This window comes from Sminthopsis crassicaudata, chromosome 2 (genome assembly GCF_048593235.1).
Source record: "Sminthopsis crassicaudata isolate SCR6 chromosome 2, ASM4859323v1, whole genome shotgun sequence".
In the NCBI taxonomy this organism is placed as follows: Eukaryota; Metazoa; Chordata; class Mammalia; order Dasyuromorphia; family Dasyuridae; genus Sminthopsis; species Sminthopsis crassicaudata.
The window spans coordinates 2928805-2944113 of record NC_133618.1 but is presented as its reverse complement, the minus strand read 5'-3'; the positions used below and the strand labels follow the sequence as shown (position 1 = coordinate 2944113).

General features: G+C 44.9%; 1 protein-coding gene across 10 annotated transcripts in view; it reads right to left on the bottom strand.

The window, feature by feature from the left end:
* Nucleotides 1-15309, bottom strand: part of PUM2 (pumilio RNA binding family member 2) — a 75291-nt gene that overhangs the window by 4032 nt on the left and 55950 nt on the right. For 7 of the 10 annotated variants that reach the window (XM_074285378.1, XM_074285373.1, XM_074285376.1 and 4 more), the window contains 6 exons: nt 5888-6155; nt 3078-3207; nt 2226-2360; nt 1578-1715; nt 952-1077; nt 84-205 (listed from right to left, as the gene is read on the bottom strand). In XM_074285378.1, coding sequence (XP_074141479.1) covers nt 84-205; nt 952-1077; nt 1578-1715; nt 2226-2360; nt 3078-3207; nt 5888-6155 — 919 coding nt within the window. The remainder of the gene's footprint in view (nt 1-83; nt 206-951; nt 1078-1577; nt 1716-2225; nt 2361-3077; nt 3208-5887; nt 6156-15309) is intronic. The other 3 variants (XM_074285379.1, XM_074285371.1, XM_074285372.1) reach the window with 2 other exon arrangements.

Genomic DNA, 15309 nt, shown 5'->3' with positions numbered 1-15309 from the left:
CTCCTATGTCAGCCATCCCTCCCCACGCCAGCCTGACTCTGAGCATGCTCCGAGCGCGCCGCTCTGGGGGAACGCCGCAATACCTGGCAAATTTGTGCTGGCTGAGGGTCAGGACCTTGCCTCGGATTTCAGAAACAATTTTGCTCTTGTCCTCGGGGCGGCCATGTTCCAGAACATGCTGAATAACATAGTTTCCATACTGATCCTAAAGAGAAACCGAGTCACTGATGACACAGAGGAAGCCCCGGGTCCAAGACCACCTCTGGTCATGTATAGCTCCCTCCCGACCTTCTGCATGGAACCCTTCCCTGCAGAGACGCCCAGCCTGTCCTTGGGCCCCATGCTGCTACCCATTACTTCACTGCCCGATTCCTGGAAGAAAAGGGCATCCATGGGTTGCTCCATCCTTCAGGGTGGCTGGCCTGCCTACAACCCATGCCCCCTAAGCACTCATTCACTGCCTTCTGTGTGCCAGGACAGAGAGACTCCCCTCACCAGGATCTGCCTTCGAGAAAGCCGACAGCTTATTTGGCTGAGGGGAACTGTGCTTGAACACAGATAAATCGTTTGGAGGGGAATAAGGATCATGATTCAGGGAGTGAGTCTTTCTTGTAGGAGTCTGGAGGAAGACCAGGGATCCCAAGGAAGAGAGGTGTTTGAAAACAAGGAAGTCCCCCCTTCTCCAGCCACATCATACTGTGGCTGGGGACCCTGCTCTGAGGGGGAAGGGGTGCAAGGATGAACCCAGGAAGCAAAGTGGAGTGAGAAGCAGAAAGCCCTGCCCAAGAGGGAAGATGCCCTCTCCTTCCCGGGCCTCACTTTCTAGGCAGCTCCACATTTGATCCTCCTCCATGTAACTGCCCCCATTTAGACTATAAGTGCCACGAAGGCAGGGCCTACTTTGGGGCCCAGAGCACAAGCCCCCCTGTCCCGGCCCAAGGCGGCACCTACTTGGACCAGCTGCTCCGTGTGCTGGTGCAGTTCTTCCAGGACAGGCAGGGTCTGCTCAGCCGTGCAGTGCTCCAGGATGCGCTGGATGACTCGGCAGCCGTACGGGTGGGTGGAAAGCACAAACACCTTCAGGGACAAGCACAAAAGCCAAGTTATGTTGGGACCCCGGGGCCCCCTCCTCCTCAGGCCTCTTAGCAAATAGCCTGGTCAGGGAGTCACTGGGAGCACACAGCCCTCGGAGGCACAAAGGGCCTCACAAATGGGGTTTTCATGACCCCTTTGAAGGAGGGACTGTTAAGATGCAAATTTTACAAGTTAGGAAACTGAGGCAGACAGAAAAGTAACTAGCCCACAGTCAAAAAGTGTCTGAGGCAAGATTGGCACTCAGGTTCTCCTGACTCCAGGCCCATCAAAGGGGCAGAGCTGAACACTGAGACTCAACAGAGTCCCATTGCCCTGCAAGCAAAACAAAAAAACAAAAAACAAAACAAAACAAAACAAAACACAAAAGGGAACACACCCAGAGAAAGGAGCAAAGTCTCTTCTAAACAGCACTGAATGCCAGGAGCAGAGGGAGAGGAGACCCTCCCCTTCCCTCCCACCGTGGCCCGCATAGCCCTGGTTACCTGTCCTTTAAAAGCATCAATGATGAACTGCAGAGCCTGAGGCTGCACACACTCAATGCACTTCTGAACCACGTGGTTCCCGTTCTGATCTTTCACGCATTTGAGGACGTGGCCATCCAACTCCTTGACCATGTCATTCTGTAACACAGACACTAATTCACTCCCACAAAACAAAAGGGTTTGGGGTCAGGGTAACTTGCTCTAAGGAATGGTGGGGCCACAACACTCCTGAGGGCGGCCCCAATTAGCTTCAAGTGCCACAACAAAATAACTGATCGATCGTGCAATTAAAAAATGGATCAGAATACATTTCACAACAAAGTCAGTCTGTGGCCCACATGGATCCTCATGGACGTTTTGCAGTCCCTGCTAATCTGACTTGGACTCCGCTGGTAAAGGGCAGCTCTAAAGGGCAATGAATGGTCTGGCAGGTGGTTAGGGCTGGCACCCCTTACACCAACGTGTACGACACAGAAGGGGCCTGATAAAAAATCTGATTGATTGAAAGGAAATCCAATGCAAGTAAACTGACCCACTTTAACAATTTTACTTTTAAAGTTATTCAAAGGTAATAAACACAAACAGAAAAGACACACGTGAAACAATTCTCTAAGAAAATGAATTTTAGAAGATGTGGTTATAACTTACAATTACCTGCTGGTCAGGGGAAATCGACTCTAACGCTTTCTGAATAACCCGGCAGCCGTACATCTGTAAGGCCAATGGCAGGACGTGGCCTCGGATCCGGGTAGCCAGGGCGAGCTTCTGATCCAGGTTCCCGAACTGTAAGAAAAGAGCTGGGCTAGGGAAGTGGAGTCTGGCAGAGTTTACCGAGCATTTCATCCCCTCCCATGGAAGACAGAGAGAGGGCAACATTATTCCAGTTTTAAAAATGAAGAAAACTTGGTGACTTTGATACTAAGGGATTGGAATCCTTGCTGCCCCAATCACAGCAATGGATAACAACCTGGTAATAATAAATGGTCATTTCAAGCATCAAAGGGCAGAAGAGAAATCTGCCGGGGAGAGGACTCTCATTCACAAGGAGAAATAAACTGAGCCACCTGAAACCCAACGGGGTTACTGACTGTCCTCCTCTCTTGGAATGAGTTCACCTCTTCCCCAAAATGAGGGAAGACGGGCAAAGGGTTTTTATTAAGGCTCACCAGGTCTCGGGATATGTCCCTTCGACCTTGACCTTGACCACTCCAAAGCTACATATATTTCTGGCTACAGACAAATTGTAGTTTAGGGTGGCTAAGTAAAAATTCTTAGACAAAGGCTACCAGAGATAGAGATTAATTAGATAGAGACAGAGACAGGCAAGACAAAGACTGGAAGAGGGATGAAACAGAAAGGCACGCGCTTTGGATCAACAAGGTGAATTCATCAGAGACCAAACAACCCCTCTTAAGGGCATTCTTGGACATTAAAACACAAAGTACAATCACCCCAAATTGATGGGTGGATCAGCACTGTTACAACCAGGCAGCTTCTTACCTCAAAAAACTTTTGAATGACATAGTTGCCAAAGACATCCGTCATCAGTTGATAGGCTGATTGCAGAATCTCATTAAATACCATCTGGCGCTCAGTGGGCGTAGCTCGTTCTAGCTTCTGCTGTATGAACCTACGTGGAACAGAAATTCAAATGCCATCTGTAGATAACGGCAAACAATCAATGAAACCAATGCCCATCGTCCTCAGAGGGATCTCCTGGAATTCGATTTGCTCACTTTGCAGGAAGAGAAAAGGAAACAGAGTTCCAGAAAAAGAAGGGGCAATGTGCCCATGGTCACCGGGCTTGGGTTGGAACCCAGGTCCGCTGGCTCCAAAGTCTCTGATTCTCCCAATATTCCACACATTCAAAGAAACACAGAACTTCAGAGTTTAAGAGAAATGAGTACAGTCCCTGTAACCTCTGGGACAAGCATCTGAGCTGCCTCTGATGTAGAACCTCCAGGGAGGCCGACACCTTAAGATGGACCTCATTGCAGGGGTTTTCCTGGACAAGGCCAAAGTTCCCTTTTCTCTGGCTGTGCTTTTCCCAGATCCTTCAGCCAGTGTTCACGTGGGACAACCCCAAGGCCAGCCATTTCCCACCTGGCCCACTTCTTATTAAAAGGCTTTAGAAGTAATGAGAGCACAGAAGGTAAGAGTTGAAAGGAAGTCCCCAAAATTTATCTTGAGGAATCTGAGGCTTTTGTCTCCTGTCTGTGGCAGCCCATCCACATCTCCCTAGTCTATGTAAACGGTGTCTTTTAGGATGTAGTCCAAGATGGCAACAGATTAGTCAGGTATGTATTTTGGGGTTATCATTCCTTACAAGCCATGCATCTCATTCAAAGTCCTACCTCGTCATACCTGCTTTCATTTTGAATTTCTGACAGCCATTTTTTTCTCAAATTGGTCTGAAGTACCAGACATTCCAAAATTATACAATTACACTATCAAGCCCTTAAAAATAGCATGAGGCTCATCACTTTGGGTTTGTTTCTTTGGCTTGATAAATCTTGAGATACTGTATCTATGACATTTCCCTGAACGGTTACCGTTTAAAAACCACTAATAGAATCAACCAGCCTGTGATCTTAGGATGATCTAAGTAAGGATCTTAGAGTCCTATCAAAAATGAAAGTCTAATTACTTCCGCATCCCCTTCTTTTCTCTTGGGGAATAAACTGGCCCAGGTTAGTCTTTCTCTGGTGATCATCCCCTACTCCCATTCTTTTTGCTTCAATTGGACAAGGTCTGAGATTTCACGGGCACAGACCATGATGTCCGAGATCCCAACAGTCTTGCAGATGCTGACTTCCTCAAGGCCACAGTGCAGCCAAGAAGCCAGCTTCTGGTCTTCTCAACTCTCCAGAAAATGCTCTGCTGTCCACTGGACTCCCCCTGCCTCAGAAGAGACTTTTCTCATTCTTTTACACATTTTTTCTGTAGATGGATTATTAAAAGCTAAAATACACAGAGCTTTATAGGATATTGACTGATAAAATACTAAGAAATAAAGGTAAATGTACTCCTGCCCTCTTGGAGCTCACATTCTAATGAGGAGAAAAAAATGCCAAAACAAAAAAACCCCAACCCTCTACAAACAAAATACAGTGTAAGTAGGAAGTCATCTCAGAGCAGAGAGGACACAGAGGATGCTGGGAAAGACTTTGCTGCATCTGAAAGGGAGCCAGGAAAGTCAGAAAAAAGATGAGGAAGCTGGGAAGGGGCCAGCCCGATGCTCACAGAGGGAAGGGGTCCAACTGGAATTTCATCACAGGTCTTTCTATCTGAAACCTGGCCCTGTATCACCATACCTCCCGTGCTGGGAATTCACAAAGATCAGGAGAAGGGAGTGATGGAAACAATTCAGACTTCCTTCAGTAATTTCCTGGCCCAGTTGAGTTCTTGGATTTTGTTTGTTTTTTGTTTGGAAGGAGGGAGGAGTCATGTGTGACCCAGCTCCAATGACTGGCTCGGGTATCTGGGAGCCTGAGAAACTGTGTGAGGGGCTTGTCCGGAGTCCCAGGGGGTGTGTTCCCATTCTGTGTGACCGCCTGCCTTCCGGGCTCCCAGTGCTCCCATTGGCTACAGCCAGACACAATGATGTAACCTGGCACAGCCACCACCAGAGCTCGCCACAGGCCGCACCTGAACCCAGACTGACCCAACTCCAAAGGTCAGTCGCTTCTTTACTATCGTTCCTGCTGTTCCTTAGATCTTGCAAACTGATATATATATATGCTGAAATGACACCAGCCAAGAGTCTTACATCTTACTGCATACAGGCCACACAGGTCCAAATAAAGTTTGGGCTGTGCAGTTACAGTCAGGAGTGATCTTAAGCAGGAATGGGAACACACTAATGCCAGTGGACAGCACTGAGCAAACAAAGCCACTTCAGCTTCTGTACATATTTATAATTGCCATTTGTTTTGCATTTTACCTTCAATTTTTAGGATAATCCTGATCCCCCCAACCCACTAAAACAAATAAGCCAAAAATAAAGGTCAACAAGATCATCGAGCTACCCGAAACAAATGTGAGGAGACAATATTTCAGGAAGGCTCTTCACAAAATTTCACAACAGTTATTATTGTCTGAGAGGGAGAAAGGGGAAAGGCAGACCCATCAATAAATCATGTCTCCAGCTAGCTTCTATTCTTGGAGGATACAGCAAAAAGGGCGATTTTGGAGCCTTCCAAGTCAGCTCTCCCCAAGGAACAGAATCCAAGACTGACCACCCAACCAGGTGGCTGGGAAGCCTCTAAACAAACAAGGAAGCCACATGCGGACGAGTGGGAGATACTCACCTGGAGCCATGCTGGTCTTGGGAAAACTCTACTATGTGCCCCATGAGGTCTCTGAGCTGAAGGTTCGGGAAACGGTTGTTCCGGAAATCTTCTAATAAGCGACTGCGGCCGGAGGGCATAATGTCGGCCCGGCTGTAGCGGAGCCGGGAGGGAGGGAACAGCTGGCTGCTGGAGCTGAAGAGGCTGCACGTGCTGGACGCGCTGCGGTGCTTGGCTTCTGCTCCAGGAGCTGCCGAGATATAACGCCCACTGCCATTGGCCAGGCCTCCTACAGCAAAGGGGCGCTCGTCAACTGGGGGTTTCAAGGCATTCCTCAAACACAAGTTTACTGAGAGCACAGATACAGTGAGCAAACCGCTAGTTTCCCCTTCCAACCGAGACTGATCACAAGAGCAGGTTAACATTCCCAAGGCCTTACTGTGTAATGAGTGCAATTGTCAAAAGGAGAAAGGAAAGCAAGAGGGAAGTGAACTTACAGAGAATATGCAGACTCTCAATCTGACCGAACCCCAGCAGCTAAGTTAAAAGTGCCGAGGAAACTCTTGGCAAGGGGAGAGCAAGTACGGGTTAGCCCCTGCTGTGGGGCAAGTGCCCGGCTGGCTCCCTGCCTTCAGCACCAGGTGCCCTGAGGTGCCCTCTAGTGGCCTTACGCTCAAGTGGACAAGCAAGATTTCCAGAGCCCTCCAGCCTCAGCGAGCGGAGGATTCCTTCCCTTTGGAGGCTATTTCACAAACAGATCCAACATTGTCTGGCTTAAAGAAAGTCAAGGGAACCAGAATCATCCTGTATGTGGATCAGGCGTCCTTGAGGGAATCAGGTGACACTAGGTCACATAAAAAAGAGCCCATAAGGGGTCGGATACATTAAATGCTAAGCTTTAGCTGGGATAATTCATTTATTTTCTTTCTTTCTTTTTTTTAAAAATATGCTTCTTATACAACTTTCAGACTGCTCTGTGGACATTACAAAGACATTGTGGTCACTATCAACAATTCCTAGGGATTTTTCTGGGCAAAAGGAATTAAAAAAGAACCGCTCATTTCAGGTCCATTCAGAACAACAAATTCAAATGGCTGCCAACACTAAGACAAAAGAAGAAAACATGAATGTCAAAGGGGGGAAAGCACTTGACAGTGTCCTTTTAAATAAGTCAATCCTACAGAAAATGGAAAAACAGGAATTTAGGAGCAGGGTCTATTTTTTAAAGACCAAATTATGAAGTCACATGAATCCTGGCATCCCCTGGTAAAGGGTGGGCCAGTTCAATCAGTCCTATTTCATGGTGAAAACCAGTTTCTTGCTACTCAGAGTCGCATAAAAAAGCACAGGAAGTGAGTAGCTACAGGACAGATAGCCCCAGCAGGGCCAGGAAGAACTTCATCTTCTCCCCTATGTTAACCAAAACCTCTCCACGGCCTCATTTCAAGGTCTGTAGAAAGACTCCCAGGGTGGTTGGTTCCCTGGGAATTAGCTTATGATTTTCAGCAATGGCCCCCATTGGCTCTGAGTAATTTGCTCCTTTGTTTCTTCATCCTTGAGGAGCCCTCCACACCCCCATGGCTTTCTTATTGCTCAAGTTAATTCCTCCCACAGCTGCTTTAGCTTCTCTTCTTGGTCCCTGAATTCAGCGACAAACAGCTGAATCCGCATCCTTCCTTCCAGTAGTGGACTTCTAGATACTTTCTGAGCCACAGCAAAGTATTCTCCCCAAATCGAAGACAATCCTCCATTGCTACAAATTCTGCTCATCATCTCCAATCTATCCAACACTCTCAACTTCCATGACAAATTCATGGCTCGCTCTACTCCTCTGATGATGCTTTCTCAGCCAAGCCTCCTTCTCTAAGCAGAGTCCCCTCTATTGCCTTAGTGAACTGAATTTCAGTGATTTCTTTACCTCAATTCACTTCTGCCACCACTTAAATCCATTACTTCTGGCAAGGCAATTAAGGCCTACTTATCTAACTTGGATTTACACATTCAAAGGCTACCGCAGTATTTCAGAGCTATAATAAGTAATCTTAACGGTCAAAAAGGATTGGGAAGAGCTGCGAATGCCAAGTTCAATTCAATACCTTCACTTCTGAGTTGAATAAACAATGGCCAAGAAAAATCTGAAATGACTTATCAAGACTCTACAAATAAGAAATTATTAAGTGGCCCATGAATCCAAGCCCAATCTTTGAGATCACAAAGCAAGCTGATGGCAGAGTCCAGATCTCCTGGCTCCTAGGATAGGGCTTCCCCCCAAATATCACAGGCTCCTTAACACTTTACCGCATTTCCCCCCCACCTCCCCACTGGGATGCTGCTGTAAGGTGTGTGTGTGTATGCACATGAGCACGTTTATGTGTATGCACACATACACACCTACATACACCCCCCCACACACACACAAAACACACACACACCCTACCACACCCTCAATATTTTATATGGAATATTTTATTTTCTCAAGGCTACAAATTTCTGAAAGACAGAAGATGGTTTCTCTAATTTATCATTTACATTTTAGGAATCTGTACAGTTTAAAACTTCATTTAATCATAAATGATTAAAAAGACAATGCAATCACAACCAACTAATGAAGCCCCTCTGCCCTGCTTCTCTGGTATGGATAGGATTTTTCACCCTAAGTCCTTCAGAGTATATATGGATGATTGTACTACAGAGAATAACAAAGTCATTTACAGCTGGTCATCCCAGAACATTGCTATTACTTTGTTTACAGTATATTTCACTTTGTTCATGGAGGACTTTACAGGATATTTTCCCCTGAGAGCAACCTGTTTATCATTTCACAGAGAACAATAATATTACATCAGAGAAATTTGCTTCAAAGTTTTTTTCAATTACTATTACTAATTGTATTTCTCCCCATTTATTCTCCCTCTCCTTTTACCCTGTCCCTCCTCAGAAGTGTTTTGCTAAGGATATGCCCTCTCTTTTAATCATCCTTTTCCCTTTCCAATATCCCACTCCTGTCCTATTTTCCTGCAGGTAAGATAGATTTCTAGACTCCTATCGAATATGTCTGTTATTTCCTATTAGAGCCAATTCTGATGAGAGTAAAGTTCATTCCTTCCTCCTGTCCTCTCCCTCTTCCCCTCCACTGTAAAAGCTTTTTCATGACTATTTAAAAAAAAGATATCCTCTCTTCATGTCCAACTCACACCCATGTGAGGCCCAACTTCTTATCCAAAATTCCTGCTTGGAGGAAGAACTAATAATCCTGCTTCAGAGGGATCCCTGATGAAGTTAGGAATGCCTCAGAAGACCTTGACCTTAAAGCCTACTTTCACTAAGCCCAAATGACTGCCTCAAACATGTCTCTTGTTTTTTTATTTCTTTTTGGTGAGGCAATTGAAGTTAAATGACTTTCCCAAGATGGCACAGCTAGGAAGTGTTAAGTATCTGAGGCCAGATTTGAACTCAGGCCCTCCTGACTCCAGATCCACTGCACCATCTAGCTACCCCTCAAACATGTCTTTAAAGCAAGAAGACTCCACGTCCCCATTCTTTTTATGACAGGACAAAACTGGCTGTTAAGAACGACTCACATTTTTTCTACAGCTGTTTTAATTATGGGGCTGCAAGGAACCTAAGGGCTCCCCTTTCCCAATCCCTTCAGGCACATGTAGCACTTTTTCTGATTAGAATAAAAGAATTCAGAGTGGGGGAAATCATCATTACTAACTGTCATTTTACAGTCAAAGAAGCTGAGGTCCAGCTAGAGAAAGGAACTGGCTCAAGGCTGTGGTCATGAAGAGAAGGGACTGAACACAGAAAACTGAGAGATGGTGAAAATGGGGCTGATAATCATGCTTTGGACCCGAAGTGTATGGGACTGAGTGGACATAAAGAAAGCCAATCCAGGAGGGCTGTCTGATTGTAGAGTTCTTTTGAGCAGAGATAACGGAGTCTCCGAACCAAGTGGAGATGGGCAGGGACTGAAGATGGAGGATGCGTGATGCACGAGACCCTGAAAATGGCTTCTTTCAGGATTTTAGCTGTTCTACTACTGCTCCTCCAGCATTAGCCATTTCCCAGATCCTCCCTATGGAGGAAAGGGAAGAGGAGCAGGACACACAAGTGATAGGTATCATGGACAGGTACTCAAAGAAATACCAGTTGACCTTAAGTTAAAAGCTTACCACAGGCAAAGTCCTTTGCACTGCAGAGATGTGGAGAAAGAAAGGCGCTCAAGGGAAGTTACCAGCTGAGGGCTCCACAAGTACAGACATGGTTGTGCCAAAAGAGATCCCAGGATGAACCCAGGAGAATACAATGAGGAACATAGTGAGGGTCCCTGATGACAGTCAGTGGCGGGGAGAGGATTGTCATTCTAGATAAAGGCACCCAAGGTAAAGATCCCTCCATGGCACTGATGCTAGCCCATCTACTCACCATGACTCAGCCCAAGCAGGTGAGCTTAAGAAGCCCAAGAGGATGAAAGGGGTCTATTCTCAACTGTTCTGGCCCCCAAGTCCTCATTTCTCCCCCTAAACATCCCCAGGCCCCTGATCAAGGTGACTTGATCAGGTCACTGTCCCCGGTCAGTTCATCTCACCAGTCGGTAGGTATATATTAATTAGCCCCATGTGTTGGGGAGATTCCAAAGAATATAACGATAGGAAAAACAATGGGAGCATACTAGTGCAATAACTGAAATTATACATAAATAAAATGAGTGATACGGTTGAATGGTCAGAACTGGAACCATGCTAAGGTTTTGAGAATGAGACAAGAGGGAGGGGACACAGCTTTTGTTTTCTAGGAGATTTGCTGAGAAAAAGGCTGAGAGCTTCAAGATAATGGCTTGAGAGGATGGAAGGACCCAAGGAAGGTTTTATTTGAAGTAGGGGGGATATTGGGGTATATTCGAAGGTAGGAATGATTAGATCAGGAGAGGATGCTAAGGAAGATGAGAGGAGTGGGATCAAGGATACATAGAAACAAGATGGCCTTGGCAAGGATGATCATCCTATCACCAGAGACTGGATCATCAGAAAGAGGGAGGAAGGGAGCAGCTTTAATCCTGCACGCCGAAAAATAACATCACTTGACTCAAAGAAATTTTTCTTCACAAGCAGCCCATCACTGAAGACATTTTTCTGTTTACTATTACTACAGCCCTCACAGTTTGAAGGTTCATATTGACAAAGAGCTAAACTTGGAAACAAATTAAAGACTATTTGGGAAAGCCTCATGAAGAACAGAGCTGAGCAAGCCAGCAAACATGTGGAAGCCCTAAACTTTTTTTGTGTTGTGGCTCATGGGTAAGAAAAGCTGGTAAAGCCCAGGGATCTCTTCTGACATTTGGGTTTTAAATGCCTAAAATAAAATACATGGATTACAAAGAGTTAAAAGGCTTTGCTTATCTGCCTTTGACTAGAGAATCTCAACTAAAGGCAATGGGGAATCCCTCATCTGAGCCAGGCAGGCAGAAGGAAAAGCAGATTATACTGAGGTCCCCTGGCGATCCTGGGTCAGAAATTGTCTCGCTGCTAGCAAGTCTTCTTCGCCGCCAGTGGCACTTACATGTTTCCCCTCACCTTCCCACGGAATTGTCAGTTAATGTGACGCACCAAGACAATTCCAACAGCCCTGGGATGCAAACTGCCATGTGCATCCCAAGAGCTATGAATGGAGATGGAAGCTGACTATTTTCACTTCGCTTTTTCCTTCTCATGGTTTTTTCCCTTTTGGTCTGATTTTTCTTGCATAGCATGCATAGGATTGCAAATGTTTTTAACCTATATCGGATTGTTGTGGGAAGAGGGGGAGTCAGGGAGAAAAAGCTGGAACAAACTCATGTAAAAATGAATGTGAAACTATCATTACATGTATTTAGAAAAACGAAATACTATTGAGGGGGGAAAAAATGCCTGCTAAAAAGAAGGCAGGGGGAGCAGGGGAATGGGGAAAGGCCTTCTTAAGCTATAGAAAAAGTAACAAAATCCAGAAGGATTCTGGTTCAAAATTATGCCTGTAACCTCAGTTAGTTAGTGAAACCCTATGGTTTCACTAGATGGACTCTGGCTGAAGCCTTCCCACTGTCCAGAATGGGATGGGAAGAATTTGTGACTTTTAAAGTCAGGTAAGAGGACACCTTAAAAAAAATGAATAAATAAAAATCTAGCTCATTTCTTTATATAAAGAATTAAAAGGCTTAAAAAAACCCCACCTGCTTGTCTTCTTCATCACCCCCCTCTCCATACCTTTTTAGGAAAAGTTCACTGGTCCTTCTAATCAAGAAGGTGGCGATTTTCACCAGTCTCAAAGTACAAAGGAATGTTTCTGGCACCAGAGTCAAACAGTTTCTTCCAGCTGTTGTAAAGCCCTCTCTTTGAGGCCCTTCTTGGGGCTAGAGTGGTTTTTGTTTGCTTCAGCACCTCAGAAGACACATGAGTCCTTGACTGGGACTCCCAAGTGCTGGCCAGTCCTCCAATGCCAGCTCAGGAACCTCAGACACATTCTCTTCCGCTGTCCTGACTCCGCAGAAGGCCAGGGTTGTGGAATCTCACAGCTGGACAAAATCTCAAAGATTATCTACTAGTTCACCCCACACTGATCAAGAAGCCTCAGTGCATCCACAGGGGACACAATTACACAGATAAATCAGCCGATTCACAAGCATCTCCTTTGTGCCAAGCACCGTATCAAGTGAGACAATCACTGTATTGGAGAAGATTATGTTCGTAAACAAAATTTTAAAATCCCAAATAAAGGAAACTGGAATGCCTCTTGAAGGAGAGACATGATTACTGCAGCTGAGCTCTGAAGGAAAGCCACCATTCCAAAAGCCAGAAAAGCCAGGCCATGAGACAGCCACAGTGACTGCGGAGACGGATTGCCCTTTTATCCTAGAGACAATGGGAAAGCCATAGGATTGAGCGAGAGGTGAATTTTTCCTCCCCAATCTAGCTGTACAGAACACAACCAAGAAATGTAAAATACTCTTTTCCTACTGTCTACATGGTATACTTTTTTCCTTTTGGAAAAGACCTCACTCTGGCTGTGATCTGTGACCCTTCTCCAGAGGGTCCATCTAAGTTGCTAGCTCTTTTCCTCACTGGAATCCGGCTCTCACAGTGCCCATCATGTCCCAGTTCATGCGGTGCAGTCACCAGTGCCTCAGTGGCTGCTCTCTTCCCTGCCACCTACAGGGTGGCACTCCCTACAGGAAGCCTGTTCCAGGATTGCCACAGTGGTTAAAATTCCCCTCTCACCAAATTTAGTTATTTTTGTACCTAATCAAACTGATATGATGCTTCCCCCAAAAGCCACTCAGGTTCATTAAGTATATTTTCTTTTCATGGCCTGGCTACATGCTATCACAAGTCACTCCCTGCCTGACTTCAGCCACCGTGTCAGAGAGTAATGGGAGTCACTGCAGCAGCACCCCCACCCCCATCAGCCACTCTGCTGCCATATCTGGCTGATCTAAGATCCCAGAATGGCTCTGCTATCAAAGTTCTCTAACCAAGTTATGATCCTTATGGCCCCACATGAAGACTACTATACTGACTTCCAACTGACATCCTGAACCCAGGTCTCTCCCTTCTTCAATCTACCCCAACTAGCAGCTCCCGGGCAGTGGACAGAGCGTCAGGTCTGAAGTCAGGGAGACCTGAATTAAAATCCAGCCTCAGATAATTACTAGTTGCATGACTTTGTGACCCTGTGTTAATTAACATTGACAAAGAAACCCTGGATTTAAAACCAAAACAAGGCAGTCTTTAAAATCAGTACAAAAAAACAAAATAGAAAACCTCATACATATGAGTCAATATCATCTAAAAAAATCAGGCTCAGTTCCCATTAAATCTCCAGTCTTTGGAACTCTCCAGAAAGATTGTTAAGCAGGAGAAGCCTTTTAGGAAAAGGTGCGCCTGTCCCACTGTGCCTAAAGCTCTATTTTATATTATCTAATTAATTTTTTTTTTTTAACATTATCTAATTAATGCTGGGCTCTACCCCATACAAAGCAAAAGCAATGTCTATCACAAATTTTAAGTCATATATAAAACACTCACTTCCCAGGTCAGTTGTGAGGAACAAATTAGAGACTGTAAAGTGCTGAGCATAATGCTTGGCACATCATAAGTTCTATAGAAATGCTAATTTCTATCATTACAGAAGCAAATTTGATCTTGGATCTTAAGAGTAATGAAGGATGCCAACATGTTTGGAAGAGTAATTTAATAAGAAACCCCAGAAATAAATTATGAGAAGATGAGCACAAGAAATTGAAGGATTCAATAATTATACCTGAAAAATGTAAAGAGCTTGAATGGAGACCAATGTGGATTTCCATGAAGGTTAAGCAAAAAAAGCTCAAAAGTTTAGTGTCAAGGCCAAAACATGTTTCTAACCACCCCCTTACTCCCCACCAAAAAAGAGAGAGACAGGGAGAAAAAGGAGGGGGGGGCGGGGAGACAACTTCAATCAAAAACTTTTTTTGTGGCCAGCCAGTCATTAAATGTGACACCATTTAGATATCATTAAGATACCTCTTCTCCAAAAAGCAATGGGAATGGGAAGAGCATGGCATCTTGGAGCAGTAGGCCTTGATTCAAATATTGCTTTCTGGAATCTCAACATGCTTAGGCTTTCACTTAGTACATTCACTTTAGAATTTACCTATAAAATAAGGGGCCCGTACAAGATGATTTCTGGAGATTCTAGATTCATAAATGGAAGTCATTGCTGTCAAGGGAAATTTGCCCAATGAGGCTCTTTAACAGTGCAATAGATTGTCAAAGGAAGTTACAAAAACAACTCCTATTTTCTGAATATTACAGATCAGACACATTCATTGCACTTCAGGAAGCTGACAAGGGTAGAAACCTGTAGCATTAGGGAGTTAATGCTTTATATTTTATAAATGTTAAGATTTAACAACTGTTGCAGAGTGCCTCTGCTGGGCCTGTATCCCAAAGAGAATATAAAAAAGGGAAAAGGATCTACACATGCAAAAAATGTTTGTGGCAGCCCTTTTTGTAGTAGCAAGATACTGGAAACTGAGAGGATGTCCATCATTTGGGGAATGGCTGAATAAATTGTGGCACATGAATGTTATAGAGCATTATTGATCTGTAAGAAACCATCAGGAGGATGATTTCAGAAAGGCCTGGAGAGATTTACAGGAACTGATGCTGAGGGAAGTGAGCAGAACCAGGAGATCATTGTACACGGCAACAAGATTATGTGATGATCAACTGTGATGGAGTTGACTCTTCTCAACAATGAAGTGATTTAATACAATTCCAATAGACTTGGAAATGCCATCCTCATCCAGAGAGAGAACCATAGAGAATGAACCACAGTATTTTCACCTTTGTTGCTGTTGTTTATTTACTTGGTTTTTGTTCTGCCTCTTTTCCCCTTTTGATCTGATTTTTTCTTGTGCAGCAATA